The sequence below is a fragment of the Capsaspora owczarzaki genome, assembly GCF_000151315.2.
Source record: "Capsaspora owczarzaki ATCC 30864 unplaced genomic scaffold supercont2.5, whole genome shotgun sequence".
NCBI classification, from domain to species: domain Eukaryota; class Filasterea; order Ministeriida; family Capsasporidae; genus Capsaspora; species Capsaspora owczarzaki.
In genome coordinates, this window is record NW_011887296.1 from 1,093,713 (window position 1) to 1,107,459 (window position 13,747).

General features: G+C 52.8%; 4 protein-coding genes across 4 annotated transcripts; 2 read left to right on the forward strand and 2 right to left on the reverse strand.

The window, feature by feature from the left end:
• Positions 1–185: 185 nt before the first annotated feature.
• On the forward strand, positions 186–2,131 carry CAOG_08735 (hypothetical protein; the record flags this gene model as incomplete). The annotated part of the gene is made up of 2 exons (XM_011272053.1): positions 186–1,436; positions 1,535–2,131. The coding sequence occupies 2 exons, from the start codon at positions 186–188 to the stop codon at positions 2,129–2,131; spliced, it is 1,848 nt and encodes a 615-aa protein (XP_011270355.1).
• Positions 2,132–4,738: 2,607 nt separating this feature from the next.
• Positions 4,739–6,662, reverse strand: CAOG_03780 (alpha-1,3-mannosyl-glycoprotein 2-beta-N-acetylglucosaminyltransferase). Its single transcript, XM_004363451.2, has 3 exons — positions 6,520–6,662; positions 6,179–6,368; positions 4,739–5,999 (listed from the first exon to the last, which is right to left on the reverse strand). The coding sequence occupies exons 1-3, from the start codon at positions 6,619–6,621 to the stop codon at positions 4,930–4,932; spliced, it is 1,362 nt and encodes a 453-aa protein (XP_004363508.1). The 5' UTR covers positions 6,622–6,662; the 3' UTR covers positions 4,739–4,929.
• A 734-nt stretch (positions 6,663–7,396) lies between these two features.
• Positions 7,397–9,631, reverse strand: CAOG_03781 (hypothetical protein). Its single transcript, XM_004363452.2, has 7 exons — positions 8,910–9,631; positions 8,712–8,781; positions 8,334–8,581; positions 8,168–8,260; positions 7,945–8,089; positions 7,788–7,853; positions 7,397–7,686 (listed from the first exon to the last, which is right to left on the reverse strand). The coding sequence occupies exons 1-7, from the start codon at positions 9,609–9,611 to the stop codon at positions 7,442–7,444; spliced, it is 1,569 nt and encodes a 522-aa protein (XP_004363509.2). The 5' UTR covers positions 9,612–9,631; the 3' UTR covers positions 7,397–7,441.
• Positions 9,632–9,748: 117 nt separating this feature from the next.
• Positions 9,749–13,451, forward strand: CAOG_03782 (vacuolar protein sorting-associated protein Vps35; the record flags this gene model as incomplete). Its single annotated transcript, XM_004363453.2, has 7 exons — positions 9,749–9,772; positions 9,874–9,969; positions 10,580–10,676; positions 10,772–12,384; positions 12,537–12,770; positions 12,896–13,039; positions 13,144–13,451. The coding sequence occupies 7 exons, from the start codon at positions 9,749–9,751 to the stop codon at positions 13,315–13,317; spliced, it is 2,382 nt and encodes a 793-aa protein (XP_004363510.1). The 3' UTR covers positions 13,318–13,451.
• Between the last annotated feature and the right edge of the window lie 296 nt (positions 13,452–13,747).

Genomic DNA, 13,747 nt, shown 5'->3' on the forward strand with positions numbered 1-13,747 from the left:
AGTTTCTGTTTGGGTACCGTCTCACGAATGCTCCTCCGGATGCCTTCACGGACTGGGCGTGCGTCGAGCTGCTGCACCGCGTTGACAGCGTTTCATTGTTTCGTGGGGGGAAGGCCGTGTCCGAGTACGCTTGTCGTGCCAAATTTCTCGTGCCGGCCACGACCCTCGTCGCCCCGCTCAGCACCATGCACGCGTGTTTCCATCACATGTGCAACCTCCCCCAGGACGACAAGAAGCAAATCAAGTTCTCCCTTGTCAAGCACAACCACGCTGACCGTGTCGTGCTGATGCCCACTGCACGCAACGTGTTGCGCCCAGAACTGGAGCTTGATGCCAGGCTTGAAGACGACGTGGAGAGCGACTTTGGCTTTCAGATGCCTGGGCACCCCAGCGGCAAGAGCGTGTCTGCTGCCGAGCTCTCGTTGCTTTTCTCGCCCCTGGACCCCGTCACACGACGCAATATGGCTGCAATGAAAGCCCGGTGGACAGCACCTGCTCAAGCCCCTGCTGCTGGGGCTCCTGCTCAACATAGTCCTGCTGGTGCTCCTGCTCGTGCTTCACATGCATCGGTTTCCCATGTTGCGCATACGGCACATGCTCCAGCTCCGCATGCAGGCAGTCGCAGCCACGATTCTGGGTCCGCTGAACCGATGCAGGTCGACCAAGCAGAACGCACGCCTCTCTCTGCTCTTGGTGACCGCCCTTCTTCTTCTGTTTCGCATGCAGGGCACGTGCAACCCCCGCATACAGTCAGGCGTGACTGCGCTACTAGGTCTGCACGACCGCCGCAGACTCCTCCTGGCCGCCCTTCTGCTCAACAAGCAGCCTCCGCAGGCCTAACCGAACTTGTTCAACGACCGAGGCCGATCCTGATGAAGCGTCTGTGGGCAAGCATGTGGACAGATCCCCCCGAGGCAATCGAAGCTGAGCTCGCATGGCACCCCAGGCCTAGAATTCTCGCGTACCGTTGGCTCATGAGAGCCTGCCAGCCCTTGCAGTTCACACCCCTGCGGGTCTCACCCACAATCCCAGCCGCTACTCAACCGCCCGACAACGTGTCTGCAGAGTCGACCCAACCGCCCACCGAACTGTCCGCCGAGCCGATGGCTTTGATCCCCGCCACTGCCCAACCGCCCGTCAACTCGTCTGTAGAGTCGACGGCTTCAATCTCAGCAGCTGCCCAACCGGCCGCCAACCTGTCCCCGAAGGCCTTGCAAACTGTGCAGGAGTTCCTTCAGCTCTATGACAGGAGCATCCCGATCAAGCTCAATTCGCCTGGGATAGATGCGTCCGAGCATCTGCCAGCGAGACAAGTCTTGAAGCCCTTCGACGACAAGGGCTCTGAGTGGATGTCCGCTGAAGCGCTTGACTTTTGCTTCGGGCGCCTGCAACAAGCAAACATTACCTCGCAAAACGGGGTCAAAGTCACCTTTTGGGTATGATGTGCGTGTGTGTGTGTGTTAAGGTTGGACCGCGGTTGCTTGATTGCGGAGAGCGGCGACTCACAGCATGAGGTAATCGATTGCCTAAGCAGCAGACCTTCGACGCCAACGGGACTGCTGACATGGACAGATCACTGCGAGGCCACTCCAACCGAGAAATCAGGTTCTCGGAGTGCAACGATTCATTGTCTGACACAGTCGCTGCATCGGAAGATGGCCTTGTCATCTTTCCAGCGAATCGAGAGCAGCACTGGTTCCTCGTTGTGCTGCATCGGAAAACCTTCACCATCCGCATTTTCGAGGGACTGAAGAAACCGGCTCTCGACCTTGTCGAAATTGTTAAATCGTTCTTGCCGGACTCGACTGAATGGAGCTTTGTTCCCGAGCCGGGTTCTATCTACGGGCACCAAGGGCCTGGCCAGACGGAGAAACCTCCTTGGACTTGTGGTTGGCTCGCCTTGTGGATGGCCGAGAGGATTGCACGGCTCGGCGTGTCAGCAGAAGACTTGCAGGCATCCACGTCTAACCCGTGGCCGTGGGTCCCTACCGATCCACCTCCGCCCACCGTTGGTCAACCTTCTAGATCTCAAGCCGTACCTCCCTTGTCGCTCCTGATTGCCGAGCATGTGCGGTTCAAGTGGCTCGCTGATGCCGCCCGCTGCTGGACACCGCACGTAACGAAGGCTTGAAGGGTGTTTAGTCCGCTGCTCTTGTGTTTTATTGTTTAATTTATGTATTTAATTTCATCTATTCCATATGGGTACGGTTTTAGACGATTTAGCTAGCGTAGACAGACGGAGTTGGTTCAGCAAAACTAGCTCGCCGAAGAAACATGATTCTAGGGGTACAACATTCGTTTCATGCCTCATCCTGGATAGCCACGTAACTAGAATTGATGCTACTATCGGTTACATGTCATAGACCTGGTCTGAAGCACGATCTGTTGGAGGTAGATCAGCTTGAAGAGACAGACTCAAGCGCGAAGAGGAATTCAGCGCAGTCAAGTTTCTGCCACCAGCCAGTGCTATGGACTAGGCCCACTAATCACAGAAAACGATACAATACTGATAAACATGGATGGGGATGGGACCTTGAGGCGTTCATGCACCCCAAAGCCGCGGTCGAGTCACTAAAAGCAAGTCTCATCCCACGACAAGAAGCGCAAGTACCAATGGCCACTAACGGCTATGATTCAAATGTAAATTATCTGACAACACTTTTAAAACCTTGAAACTTGTTGTATCACGGCAGTGGTGGTCACACGAGGAGCGTCAAGAAGACCATTTGCACGATTCGCTAAGTCGGCTTCTATCAAGTGGAATCGGTCGGAACAAAAGCAAAGCAACTCTAACACTATTGCTAAGTATTATCACGTACCGGTGGCAGCATGGGCGGCCGGTAAAACGACCGGGCACTCGATCCATGGTTTTGCGAGTTGGCCGAAACTTTGGCCTCCTCCCACTCCGCATGATTTAGTACCACATCCGCCCCTCCGCAGATGTGATGTCTAATGCACGTCAGAAGCAAGAAAAAGTTACAATATCAGAGATCGGACGATGCTGGACAAAGATCGAGCACCCGCCAAATGGGTCATTTCCGACCCTTCGTGATCCACCCTCCAGATATCACCGCAATTCCGCATCAATGATTTAGACTCTAGTACTAATTTACTGTTGTCTGGTAAAATATTTCATGGATGCGACTCGGAAATCGCAAGTTAACGCCCGTCGAATGTTTGGTCGGGTGCATCAACTAGACACCAACGATCACTGTCCACGCGCGATATAGAGCGGATACTATAGAGTGTATAGAGTACATTGATATATAGCTGGTCAAGCTCCTAGGTGTCTACATGGCTGGATACGAGCGAGAAGCCAACTCGGACGCATCGTGCGGCACCTCACTCGCCATAACGGTTTCCAACTCATCAGACATTGAACAATCGGAATATGTATGGATTACACGGACAGAGCTGGTGAAAGGCATCGATCTCGGGGCTAGCAGGTTTTGGACGAAATTCGAAAGGCCGATTCAGTCCTTCTTCGTGCTATCGAGCGCTACCGCCCGACCGATCCCGGATTCATATACATCATGCCAAGCGCTAACTTTCTATACTAGAGGTGGCACTAACGGACAGCCCTAGTCGGCGCCCTGAGGGCTCGTGGACGGCTGTCCATATCCCGCAGTCGGACACTGCCCCAGGCCCGCCCGTTCAATGGAGGTACCAGACCCATCTATTAGATTTTTAGAGACCATAATATCGGCGGTGGGTGCGGTCTAGGCCGAGATCGAGCGGTCGGCTTGGCCGCGACGGACCCGAAACCTGGTGCGGCCTCCAGCGCTTCGCTCCTGGCCGTCTCGCACATGATTCTATATCTAAAAAATCGGCTCATTCCAATGGTGTACAGTAGAAGGGGCTGCAGTGCCGTTTTGAGGGACCTCGTCACCAGGTGCGACACACAAAAAGGGGGTATCCGTACACGACGATGCAGGTGTCCCCCGTCCTCGCCAATGCAGCCACGGGGTGCTGTCAGGTCATGTACAAACCTGATGGGGTCAGGGCGGCGGGCGGTGGTGCACAGTGGCCTCAGTGAACTGGGGAAAAATTCCCATTGCAAAATGTATACCCGCAAATTTCCTGGTGAGCAATTTGCGATTCAACGCGGATTGGTAAGAAGCCGTGATGGGAACAGAGAGGAACACTGTCGTATTGGCATTCCGTCTGAAAGGCCACAGACGACAAGGTTGATGAGCGTGTCACGACGAAGGGGGAGGGCGCTGAGCTGGGTGACCGCGGAGCCTGCGAGTTGGTCGGATGGACCTGAAAATATTGGTGACGATCGGAGATAGATGGTGTCGGAGAAGAAGTTGATTCACCGATGACGGGTCGCTGTGCATTTCGGGTGGCGTCTGAGCGTCTGGCGCAGCCCGTTGCAGTGTGCACTTTGGGCGATGCTCGGATCTGCCCAGACTCGAGCCTGTGTGGCATCGGCCGACTGCGCCTTTTTTGCGTCATGGGTTTTCGGGGATTTAGTGTGTGGTCGTGTGTTTTTTGGGTCTTTTTAGGGATCGATGTGAGTTTTTGATTATTTTTGTTCGGTGTGTTCGTGTGTGACAGTGAGTGACACTTGGAGACAGCCTTTGGCTGAGCTATGCGAGTGACCTTTTGAGAGTGCAAGCCGCCGCTGCTCACTTGCTGGCCAAGCCTGCCGACACATGGGAAAACCCACAATGGGAGAGTCGATTACGCACTTCACAAGGTGCCGATCCAGCTTTTTGAGCTCCTGCACAACAACAAGATTTACTCTTTTTAGACATGGACAAATGAGATTTGTTTCAGCATTACAACGGGAATAGCACTATGAGGCGAGAAGCACAGCTAAACTAAACACAGCTTTGTTTTTTTTTTGTTGTTTTTTTTTTTCGTTTTTTGTTTCGTTTTTTGTTTCGTTTGGTTTTTGGTTTTGTTGTTTGTTTGTTCGCTTTCTCAGCTATGATAGCCGCTCCAGTCGGACGGCGGACTCAAGTATACTCGATTCCCCTTATACATAAACTCAACAATGCCCATGTAGCCGGTGCGCGGCACGCCAGCCTTGAGATCAGACATGAGACCGAGCTCGCTCGATTTCCGCTCAAAGTCTTGGTTGGACGTGTACTCGACCCGCAGGTTTCCAGTGCCCGGTGGCACGGAATTCAATAATTCTTCGAATCGGACGGTGCGTGCAGCCTTCACAGCTGCCCTGTATGCGGGATCGTACTTGTCCTTGAGAAGGTAGCTGAGGTCCATGCTCAGGAATGGCACCGTCTCTGTGGGACGCTTGATTTTGGCAATGTGGTCGTAAAAGAACTGTCCGGCGGAAACACCGCGCTCGCCAAAATTGGAGACGCGCGAAATGTCGGGGCGAATGCAGGCGCGGTTGGCTCGTTGCGCTGGCTCCCGCATCCAGTCGTCCCAGAACGCCTTGGGCCACTTGGAGGACAGCTCAGACCAGACACCTCGCGTGAGCATCCAGCCGAGACCGGGGAAAAAGTCGGTCCTGTAGAGTTTCTTGGCGCTGCTCACAAACTCGCTCTTGCCGTTGTCGTTCCAAGCCGAAACACACCACAGTGTCTCGTCCTGCTCCATGAGCTGTCGGCCAGCGGCAAAGTAGTCGAAAAAGTCTTCCGATATCTCGAGGTCGTCTTCGACGATAATGACAGAGTTGAAGAACAGCACATCAAAGACTTGCGTGAGCGCCCACTTGTAATGTCGCGAAATCTTGTAGTAGCCCTTGAACTGGGGCTGATGCTTGGCCTCTGGGATTTCTTCCAGCTCTGGCTGCATGACGTGGATGACCTGGTTTCCATAGTGCTCACGGATGGTCGCGGCAGTCGAAGCATCGCCGCAATCCTGTGAAATGATGATTGGGAAGCGCTCGGATGGACGGAACTTGAGCAGCCGGTCCACGCATCGCACCATATCCGGTCGGTTGCATGCGATAACGAGCACGGCGATGGGCTCCCCGGCAGAGTGGACTGTTTGTTTTCCAACGACGGCGGGCGTGTTGTTGTTGTCCTCTGTCAACCAACAAATCAACAACGAAAAAAGGTTTGACAACATGCGCCAGGTCAGATCAAGTTTAGAAATCGCTGTCTCGGTATAAACCAACATCATTCAGGTCGGTCGTAGCAGGACGACTCGTGTCAAGCGAGGTGCAGCGGCAAAGTGGCTTGACATTTTGACTGCAACATCGTACCGAGTGTTGGGACGGGCGGATCATCCCGCCTGTCTGCCTTGGTCCCTTCAGACTGATGCTGGACGCACGGCGCAGCCTGGCGATTGGCGTCGCGCTCCATCAGTTGCTGTATCTGCTGCTGCTGCGCAATGATCTGCTGCTGCGAATTTTCCACCTGCTCCAGCAACGTCGCCATGCGTGTTTCGCCCGCCTGTTCATTCATTCATTCATTGGTGTACATGCAGCGAGTCATCAGATACAATCGGACAGAGGAATGGTGAGTGAGTGGTGGAACTGGCCAGTCTGCCGCGTTGGCTACCCCTCAGTCACCAAGCCCCGAGGTTTGCAGCTCAGGGACGTACCGAGCCAGCGAGATGTGATGATAGTAGCAAAAAGTTCCATATGAAGAATCCAATCACTGCTGCTGCGAGCAGCGCCGTTGGAACGAGAACCACTTTTCGCATTCAAAAGTGTGCTTTAACAGGTTCCGATTCCAGCAGGTAGATCAAGTGAGGAGTGCGTCGCTGTAGTTTTGATCATTGTATTAGAGTATAGATGTATTGTACTGTTTTTGTATTTTGAATGGCTGGTATTCAATGCAAAGTGAGGTGGATGGTCCGACAAGAGTTTGTTTGCCACTTTCGCGATTGTTTCGAGTATCGGTTGATTGATCGTGTCATGAATCACAGCCATCCGTCAGCATCCGATGCACTAGAATATGCTAGAACCTTAATGTTAGGACGAGCTCGGCTCTGGGTCCTGAGAGAAGCAAGTGTTGTTTTGGAACGTTTGAATCGATTCTGACTGGCGCTCTTCAAACCATTACAATTGACTCGATTGCCAGCCGCAAAACACCCGCCGGTGCACAACTCCCAGAAGCCGCCATCTACAACAAAACCAACACAATAGTCATCTAATACACATCCGAGTACAATTATTCAACGATAAATCGGACAGTTCAAGGCCAGCAGGGCACCAGCACGTTGCCATAAACTTCCGCTTTTCGTGCAATTGGCTCTGACGAGGTGAAAGATCAGGAAGACACGCTTCGTACGCTAGCAGATGACTAGAAAACATATTATACACAGAATCAGATCCAGGCGATCGGGCGGGAACAGTGCGTATCGCCAGACTCAACAGACAAAGAGGGCTGCTTGAGAAGTACTGTCAACAGATTTCCGTGTCCCAAAATGCTCGCCCGCGGAACAGAAACCGCAACAGAAACTGCAACAGAAATTGTATCGAAAGATAGAGCTTATTAATTTACATCCTATCAATGCCACTTCACGGTACACACTGATAAAACAACAAGTACGCTTCACGGTCATGCGATCCATTCAGTACGTCTCGTTGCGTCGGAGTGCTGATGTGTCGATCGTCAAAGCGAAGCCATTGTCGCTGAGCCGTGCTTTCTGCTGATTTGCCTGAGGAAGCTTCGGAATTGGAAAACGGCGACAACGCAGAAAGACTAGCATCGATATCGCACGTATAATGACCACCCGTCGCATTCTGTCCGTGATGATTGATGACTGACGTAGAGCATCAGTGGACAAAAACACCCCCGAACTGTTAGAATATCCAAGCACCTCACTCGCCACACGGAGAGTGTGCTTTGTGCATAAAGTCTCACCTGCAAGAAGTCGATACTGGCGCTGCTTGGGGCCGTATTTCGAGCGGGCAGGCAAAGAGAACAGTTCTGCAGAACAAGGAAATCACACATCCATCAGAATGTGGGATTGCAAGCACATCAGACCGCTCGACGCAAAAGAATGAGAACCAAGCCAAACCTGTGCTCAAATCTAGCGTTGCAGGATACTCGACAAACTTTAAACTCTTCTGGACGCCGCCGTAAAGATCATAGACGAAGCGCTTCAATTGAAGCACAAGGATTGGCGGCAACTCTTCAAGCAATAGCTGCTTTGAGGCCTCGTTCTAACAGGAGGGACAATGCCAAAGTGAGAATCCAAGTTGAGTTTCGCAACAATCAAGCAACGACAATCCGGGTCTCACGTCGAGCGCGTCTTTGGATCGAGCAAAGCCCGAAATCGATTCTGGTAGCACATGCACTCTCAACGCATCTACCACGGAATTGACCGAATGGTGCTTTCAGGAGCAATCAAACAAATTGAGAGACTACCACAACGGAGTCGCACCATCGCTTTTTAACTCAACGTACAGTTATTTCTAATGGCAATGTATAGAACGGCTGCAGTGTATCCGACGCCTTGACTCCACGTTGCTTCACTGACGACCGTAGGAAGCCACGGAAGATTTGACTGATTGGAGAGGCTTCTTGATCCAGGCGGCGCGTCACTGCCGTCTTGTTCTTTTTCCCGACCTCTTCCCACTCTTCCGCCGCACCAGATGTGATAGCGGCCGCACTAACATCATAACTAGAGCTGAAATGAGCCGACTTGCGCATCTCTGATGGCCAAAACAGGGAATCCACAAACAATTTTCCACGACAACGAGAAGTCAGATCGCCGCACTCTCTTCAACCAGCTCAAACCAGACTGCAACACCAAAGACAGAATGCGGCAAACTGAAAACGCACCTCCGACAAGCTCGTTGTGAAGTCGATCGAGAACAAACCCAAGAAATTCTTCTGCGTCTTCCTGACGAAACTGTCGCAGGCACAAGCACAAGCACAAGCAACCATCAGCAAAGGACGTCTCCCCATGCCACGACTAGACATCAACAAAGCTGTTCATGCCCCACCAACCAGCACAAAAGCTAGCAGCAGCAACCCTACTTGGAAACTGTCAGAGCTGCGGAGATGCACAACCGCGTCGTGCACATATCCAGGAAGCAAAGGCTGACCAAAAGGCCCTTCCTTCAAGGCTGCTTGCGGCGTCAAGATTTTGAATTCATGCGAGAGACGCGCGAGGCTGAACAGGAGCAATCTGCTCACACGATCGGTGACCGCGGCAGGCGATCGCATCGTTCGAGCCAGATACTCGTCATACGCGTTTTGCTGTAACAAGAAGCTGCGCAATTCAGCATGATGGAGCAATGCGTGCACGGGTGGCGTCGCCAGAAGTACTTGCAGCACAGTGTTGATGTAACACGCGTTGCCTTTGTTCACCAGGCCTCGTGGCTGAAACTCACGCTTAGGCCCTCGGTGCACGGTCGAAGCGACTGAAGGCAAGCTCAGCAGCACGTCTCCCAGCAATCGCGATGGCGCTGAAGGCGGAGGCGGCGGCGGCTGTGGCTGAGCAGCAGCAGCAGCAGCAGCAGCAGCAGCAGCAGCAGATGCGATGACGTGAGATTCATGTGGAGGTTGCGCAAGCGTCGTCGTCGTCGACCGCTGTTCACTCATGCTCGGCGTATGCACGGCGACGTCAGCAGCAGTCATCGGATGGCTCGGATGAGCAACTTTCGGTGGCTGCATCAGCGTGCTGAGGTTTAACGCGTCGGTGATTTCATCCGGTCGAAAGTCTCCGAACGCGAACATGTATTTTTGTTCTTTTGTTCCAAAAAGGACTGAGATTCGGCTGATGAATACAGTACAAGATTCTATCCATTGGCATGATCTCACTTTGCAACAATCTTCCTATGCGATCAATGTGGATGTGTTTGTGATGTGGATGGATGTTCAGTCAAAACTTTCCAATGGTAAAAGAGCAGCAAAATTTTGTCTTTTTTTTTTTTTTTGGTTGGTTCATGCATTGTGACTGACAGTTGCTTTCTTGTGCGATGACATCCCAACCGAACAGGCCGCTGCTACCATCGTCGCCGAGGATCAAGACAAGCTGCTTGAGGAGGCCCTCACGGTCGTCAAGGCCCAGTCGCTCCAGATGAAGCGCTGCCTCGTAAGCATCGTTTCCAATTGTTTTTTTTTTTTTTTTTTTTTTTGCTGGCGCAGCGCATCGCGGACCCCCCCCCCACCGACTTGATGGCGGACCAGACATGAGCGGATTGAGCCCGACCACTCATCGCATGTATCAGGAAGGACGGAGGGACGACTGATCTCGCTCGCTTCCAATGCGAGAACAGGCTCAAATTTGAGATCTCGCTCTTTTTTTTTTTTTTTTCAATGAACTTTGCTATGAGTTGCATGAAGGGGGAGAGCGGCCGGTGTGGGCGACATCTCGACGTCGCTATCGATGAGAACAAGTCAACGCTGCAGCCAAATTGGACTGCTCTTGCATGGGACTGCAGCAGTCTGGATTGCCGAACAAATCAAAAACAAAAAAAAAACAAAAAAGAAAAAAAAAAAAAAAACAGCCATTCTCGTGATGCTCGCTGATGATTCCCAAAAGCGAGATCTGGGAAATTCGACTTCTGAGCCCCGTGTCGGGCGCGGATTTGGTCTCTGATGAGAAGTCGTGCAAGTCGCTCTTGCGGATGAGGGGAGGGAGAGAAAGCGCCAAAAGCTGCGAATCGAAATTGACAAACTCTGCTTCGTTGTTGCAAACACAGGACAAGAACAAGCTCATGGACGCGCTCAAGCACTGCTCGACCATGCTTAGCGAGCTGCGCACTGCCATGATGTCGCCCAAGACCTACTACGAGCTCTGTACGCCACATCCCCCCTTCCAGATGCGCGCGCGACTGTTTGTCTTTTGAAAAACAAAATGGGTGGCTCACTTTGACGCCTTGTCGTCTCCGCAGACATGACCGTCTCGGACGAGCTGCGCTACCTCGAAATGTACCTGATTGACGAGTTTGAGAAGGGCAAGCGCGTGTCTGATTTGTATGAGCTGGTGCAGTACGCTGGCAACATCATCCCGCGTCTCTACCTGCTCATCACCGTCGGCGCCGTGTACATCAAGGCGAAGGAAGCTCCCAAGAAGGACATTCTGAAGGATCTTGTTGAAATGTGCCGTGGCGTGCAGCACCCGCTTCGCGGATTGTTCTTGCGCAACTACCTGCTGTCCATCACCAAGAACGTACTTCCTGACACGTCCGAGGAAAACCCGCAGCGCGACGGCTCCTTCCGCGAGTCGATCGACTTTGTGCTGCTCAACTTTGCCGAGATGAACAAGCTGTGGGTCCGCATGCAGCACCAGGGCCACTCTCGCGATCGCGAGAAGCGTGAGCGCGAGCGCCAAGAGCTTCGCATTCTCGTCGGTACCAACCTTGTGCGTCTGTCGCAGCTGGAGGGCGTGGATGCCGCGTGCTACGACGAGACTGTGCTCCCCGGCATTCTCGAGCAGGTGGTGAGCTGCAAGGACGCTATCGCCCAAGAGTACCTCATGGAGTGCATCATTCAGGTCTTCCCTGACGAGTACCACCTCCGCACCTTGCCCAAGTTCCTCGCTGCCTGCGCCGAGCTGCACAAGGCCGTCAACGTCAAGAACATTATCATTTCACTGCTCGACCGCCTTGCCGCCTTCGCCACCCGCGACGGCTCTGTTCCAGAGGAGCTCAAGCTGTTTGAGATTTTCTCAGGCCAGGTCGCCACCGTCATTGAGGCGCGCCCCGACATGCCCACCGAGGACATGCTCGCCCTGCAAGTGTCGCTGGCCAAGCTGGCTCTCAACTGCTACAAGGACAAGCTCGAGTACATGGACAAGGTCTTGCGCAACACTGCCGACATTTTCACTCGCATGAAGACGACCAACATTGATGCTGACAGCCCCGCCGCTGCCAAGGAGCTGACCAAGCTTCTCAAGCTGCCCCTGGACGCCTACCCGGACGTTCTGACCGTCTTGCGTCTCGAGAACTTTACTCCGCTGATTGCCTTCTTTGGCTACGAGTCGCGCAAGCACCTCTCGACCCACATTGTGCGCGCTGCTATCGACAAGAAGACCAAGTTTGCTGCCCCCGAGTCGGTCACGGCGCTCCTCGACATGGTTGCTCCTCTCATTGTCGACCAAGAGGACCAACCCGCCGAGAAGGACGACCCCGAAGATTTCGCCGAGGAGCAGAGCCTCGTTGGACGTCTCGTGTCCCTCTTCCACTCGGAGCAGCCCGATCAGCACTACCAAATCCTTTCCACTGCGCGCAAGCACTTTGGCAACGGCGGCGAGACCCGCATCCGCTACACGCTGCCCCCTCTCATCTTCTCCGCCCTCCGCTTGGCTGTCCTCTACTCGTCGCTTCGCGAGCAAGACGAGCTGTGGGAGAAGAAGTGCCAGAAGATTTTCCAATTCTGCCACCAGACCATTACCGCCCTTGCCAAGGCCGACTTTTCCGAGCTTGCCATGCGTCTCTTCCTCCAAGCAGCCCTTGCTGCTGACAAGACTGGTGTTGAGAACATTGCATACGAGTTTGTCACACAGGTGCGAATTGATTTTTGAGATGGAAGGCGCGAGTGAATGGTTTTGAGCATGTTTTTTTCTCTTTTTTTTTTTTTCTCGTTTGTTTGCTCACCTCCCCCCCCGCTCCCCGCCTCGATTTGTTTTCGTTGCCTCTTTGAACGTTGATTCTCCAGGCCATTCAAATCTTCGAAGAAGACATCTCCGAGTCCAAGGCCCAGATCAGCGCCGTTTCATTGCTGATTGGCACTCTGGAAGCGACCTCATGCTTTGGCGACGACAACTTTGACCGTCTTTCCACCAAGTGCGCCCTGCACGCAAGCAAGCTTCTCAAGAAGCCCGATCAATGCCGCGCCATCTCGACGCTGTCGCACTTGTTCTGGTCTGGCTCCAACGCTGAAGGCGAGGAGGTGAGTTTGGCCAGGATTCTCCGTCAGACATTTCGTTCTTGAATTGTTTCCATGTCGTGTCGAACTCGCCAAATCCTCACCCAATTTTCGTGCAACCGCACCCCCAATTGCATCCAAACCGACAGCGACGTGACGGAAAGCGCGTTCTCGAGTGCTTGCAACGAGCCCTCAAGATTGCCGATACATGCATGGACGCGTCCATGAACGTGCACTTGTTTGTCGAGCTGCTTAATCGCTATGTTTACTATTACGAGCGTGGCAACGAGATGGTAAGGTTTTGGACCACGAGTTTTGCATTTTTTCCTTCTTTTTTTTTTTGGGGCCACGCCCAACCGCGTTTCCTTTTGCTGATTGGGCTGAACACGATTGGCAGGTCACTCTCAAGTACATCACTGGTCTGATTGAGCTGATCACCACCAACATTGCTAGCATGGATCGCAACGACGAGTACAACCAAATCAACGCCAACTTCCAAAACATTATTACGCACATCAAGCTCAAGCAGAAGTCGGCTGACGGTCCCAACTATGCTGGTATCACTGTCTGAGCATCGTCATGATGCATGACAGTGTCACAAACTAGGAAAAGCGAAATACTGCGAGATTTGTTCGTGGTTGTGTGAGTTGTATGTTGTAAAAGTGTTTGTGTTGGAATGACAAATGAATTATTTGTTGTTTGAGATTGCATTCGACGACAAGACGTGTTTCGATAGCCAACCGCATTGATTTGGACGGTGGATTGTCGCCTGCATGGAGAATCGAGCGAACAAGTTTGCGTTTTTGAAAACCCCATCCTTCGGTCGTGCAGATCGCTTCAGTTGACTCAATTACTACCCGTCTCCTCGATTCGCTTTTATTCTCTCTCCGATATCTTCTTCCACCCCCGAAGTTGTTTGGGCTTGTTTTCTCTGTTTGTGTTGGCAAGATCGGACAAACAACACACTTTCAATCATGTTCACTGCCCCCACCGTGAGTCCA

What these genes read in the sequence shown, in the direction of transcription:
- CAOG_03781 (XM_004363452.2), bottom strand. Translation starts at nt 9,611, where the DNA reads ATGTTCGCGTTCGGAGACTTTCGACCGGATGAAATCACCGACGCGTTA. An exon ending in GATCCAAAGACGCGCTCGAC is followed by an intron (nt 8,090 to 8,167) that starts GTGAGACCCGGA and finishes CCCTCCTGTTAG; the next exon opens with AACGAGGCCTCAAAGCAGCT. An exon ending in CCAGTATCGACTTCTTGCAG is followed by an intron (nt 7,687 to 7,787) that starts GTGAGACTTTAT and finishes GCTCTACGTCAG; the next exon opens with TCATCAATCATCACGGACAG.
- CAOG_03780 (XM_004363451.2), bottom strand. Translation starts at nt 6,621, where the DNA reads ATGCGAAAAGTGGTTCTCGTTCCAACGGCGCTGCTCGCAGCAGCAGTG. An exon ending in CATCACATCTCGCTGGCTCG is followed by an intron (nt 6,369 to 6,519) that starts GTACGTCCCTGA and finishes ATGAATGAACAG; the next exon opens with GCGGGCGAAACACGCATGGC. An exon ending in TCCGCCCGTCCCAACACTCG is followed by an intron (nt 6,000 to 6,178) that starts GTACGATGTTGC and finishes GTTGGTTGACAG; the next exon opens with AGGACAACAACAACACGCCC.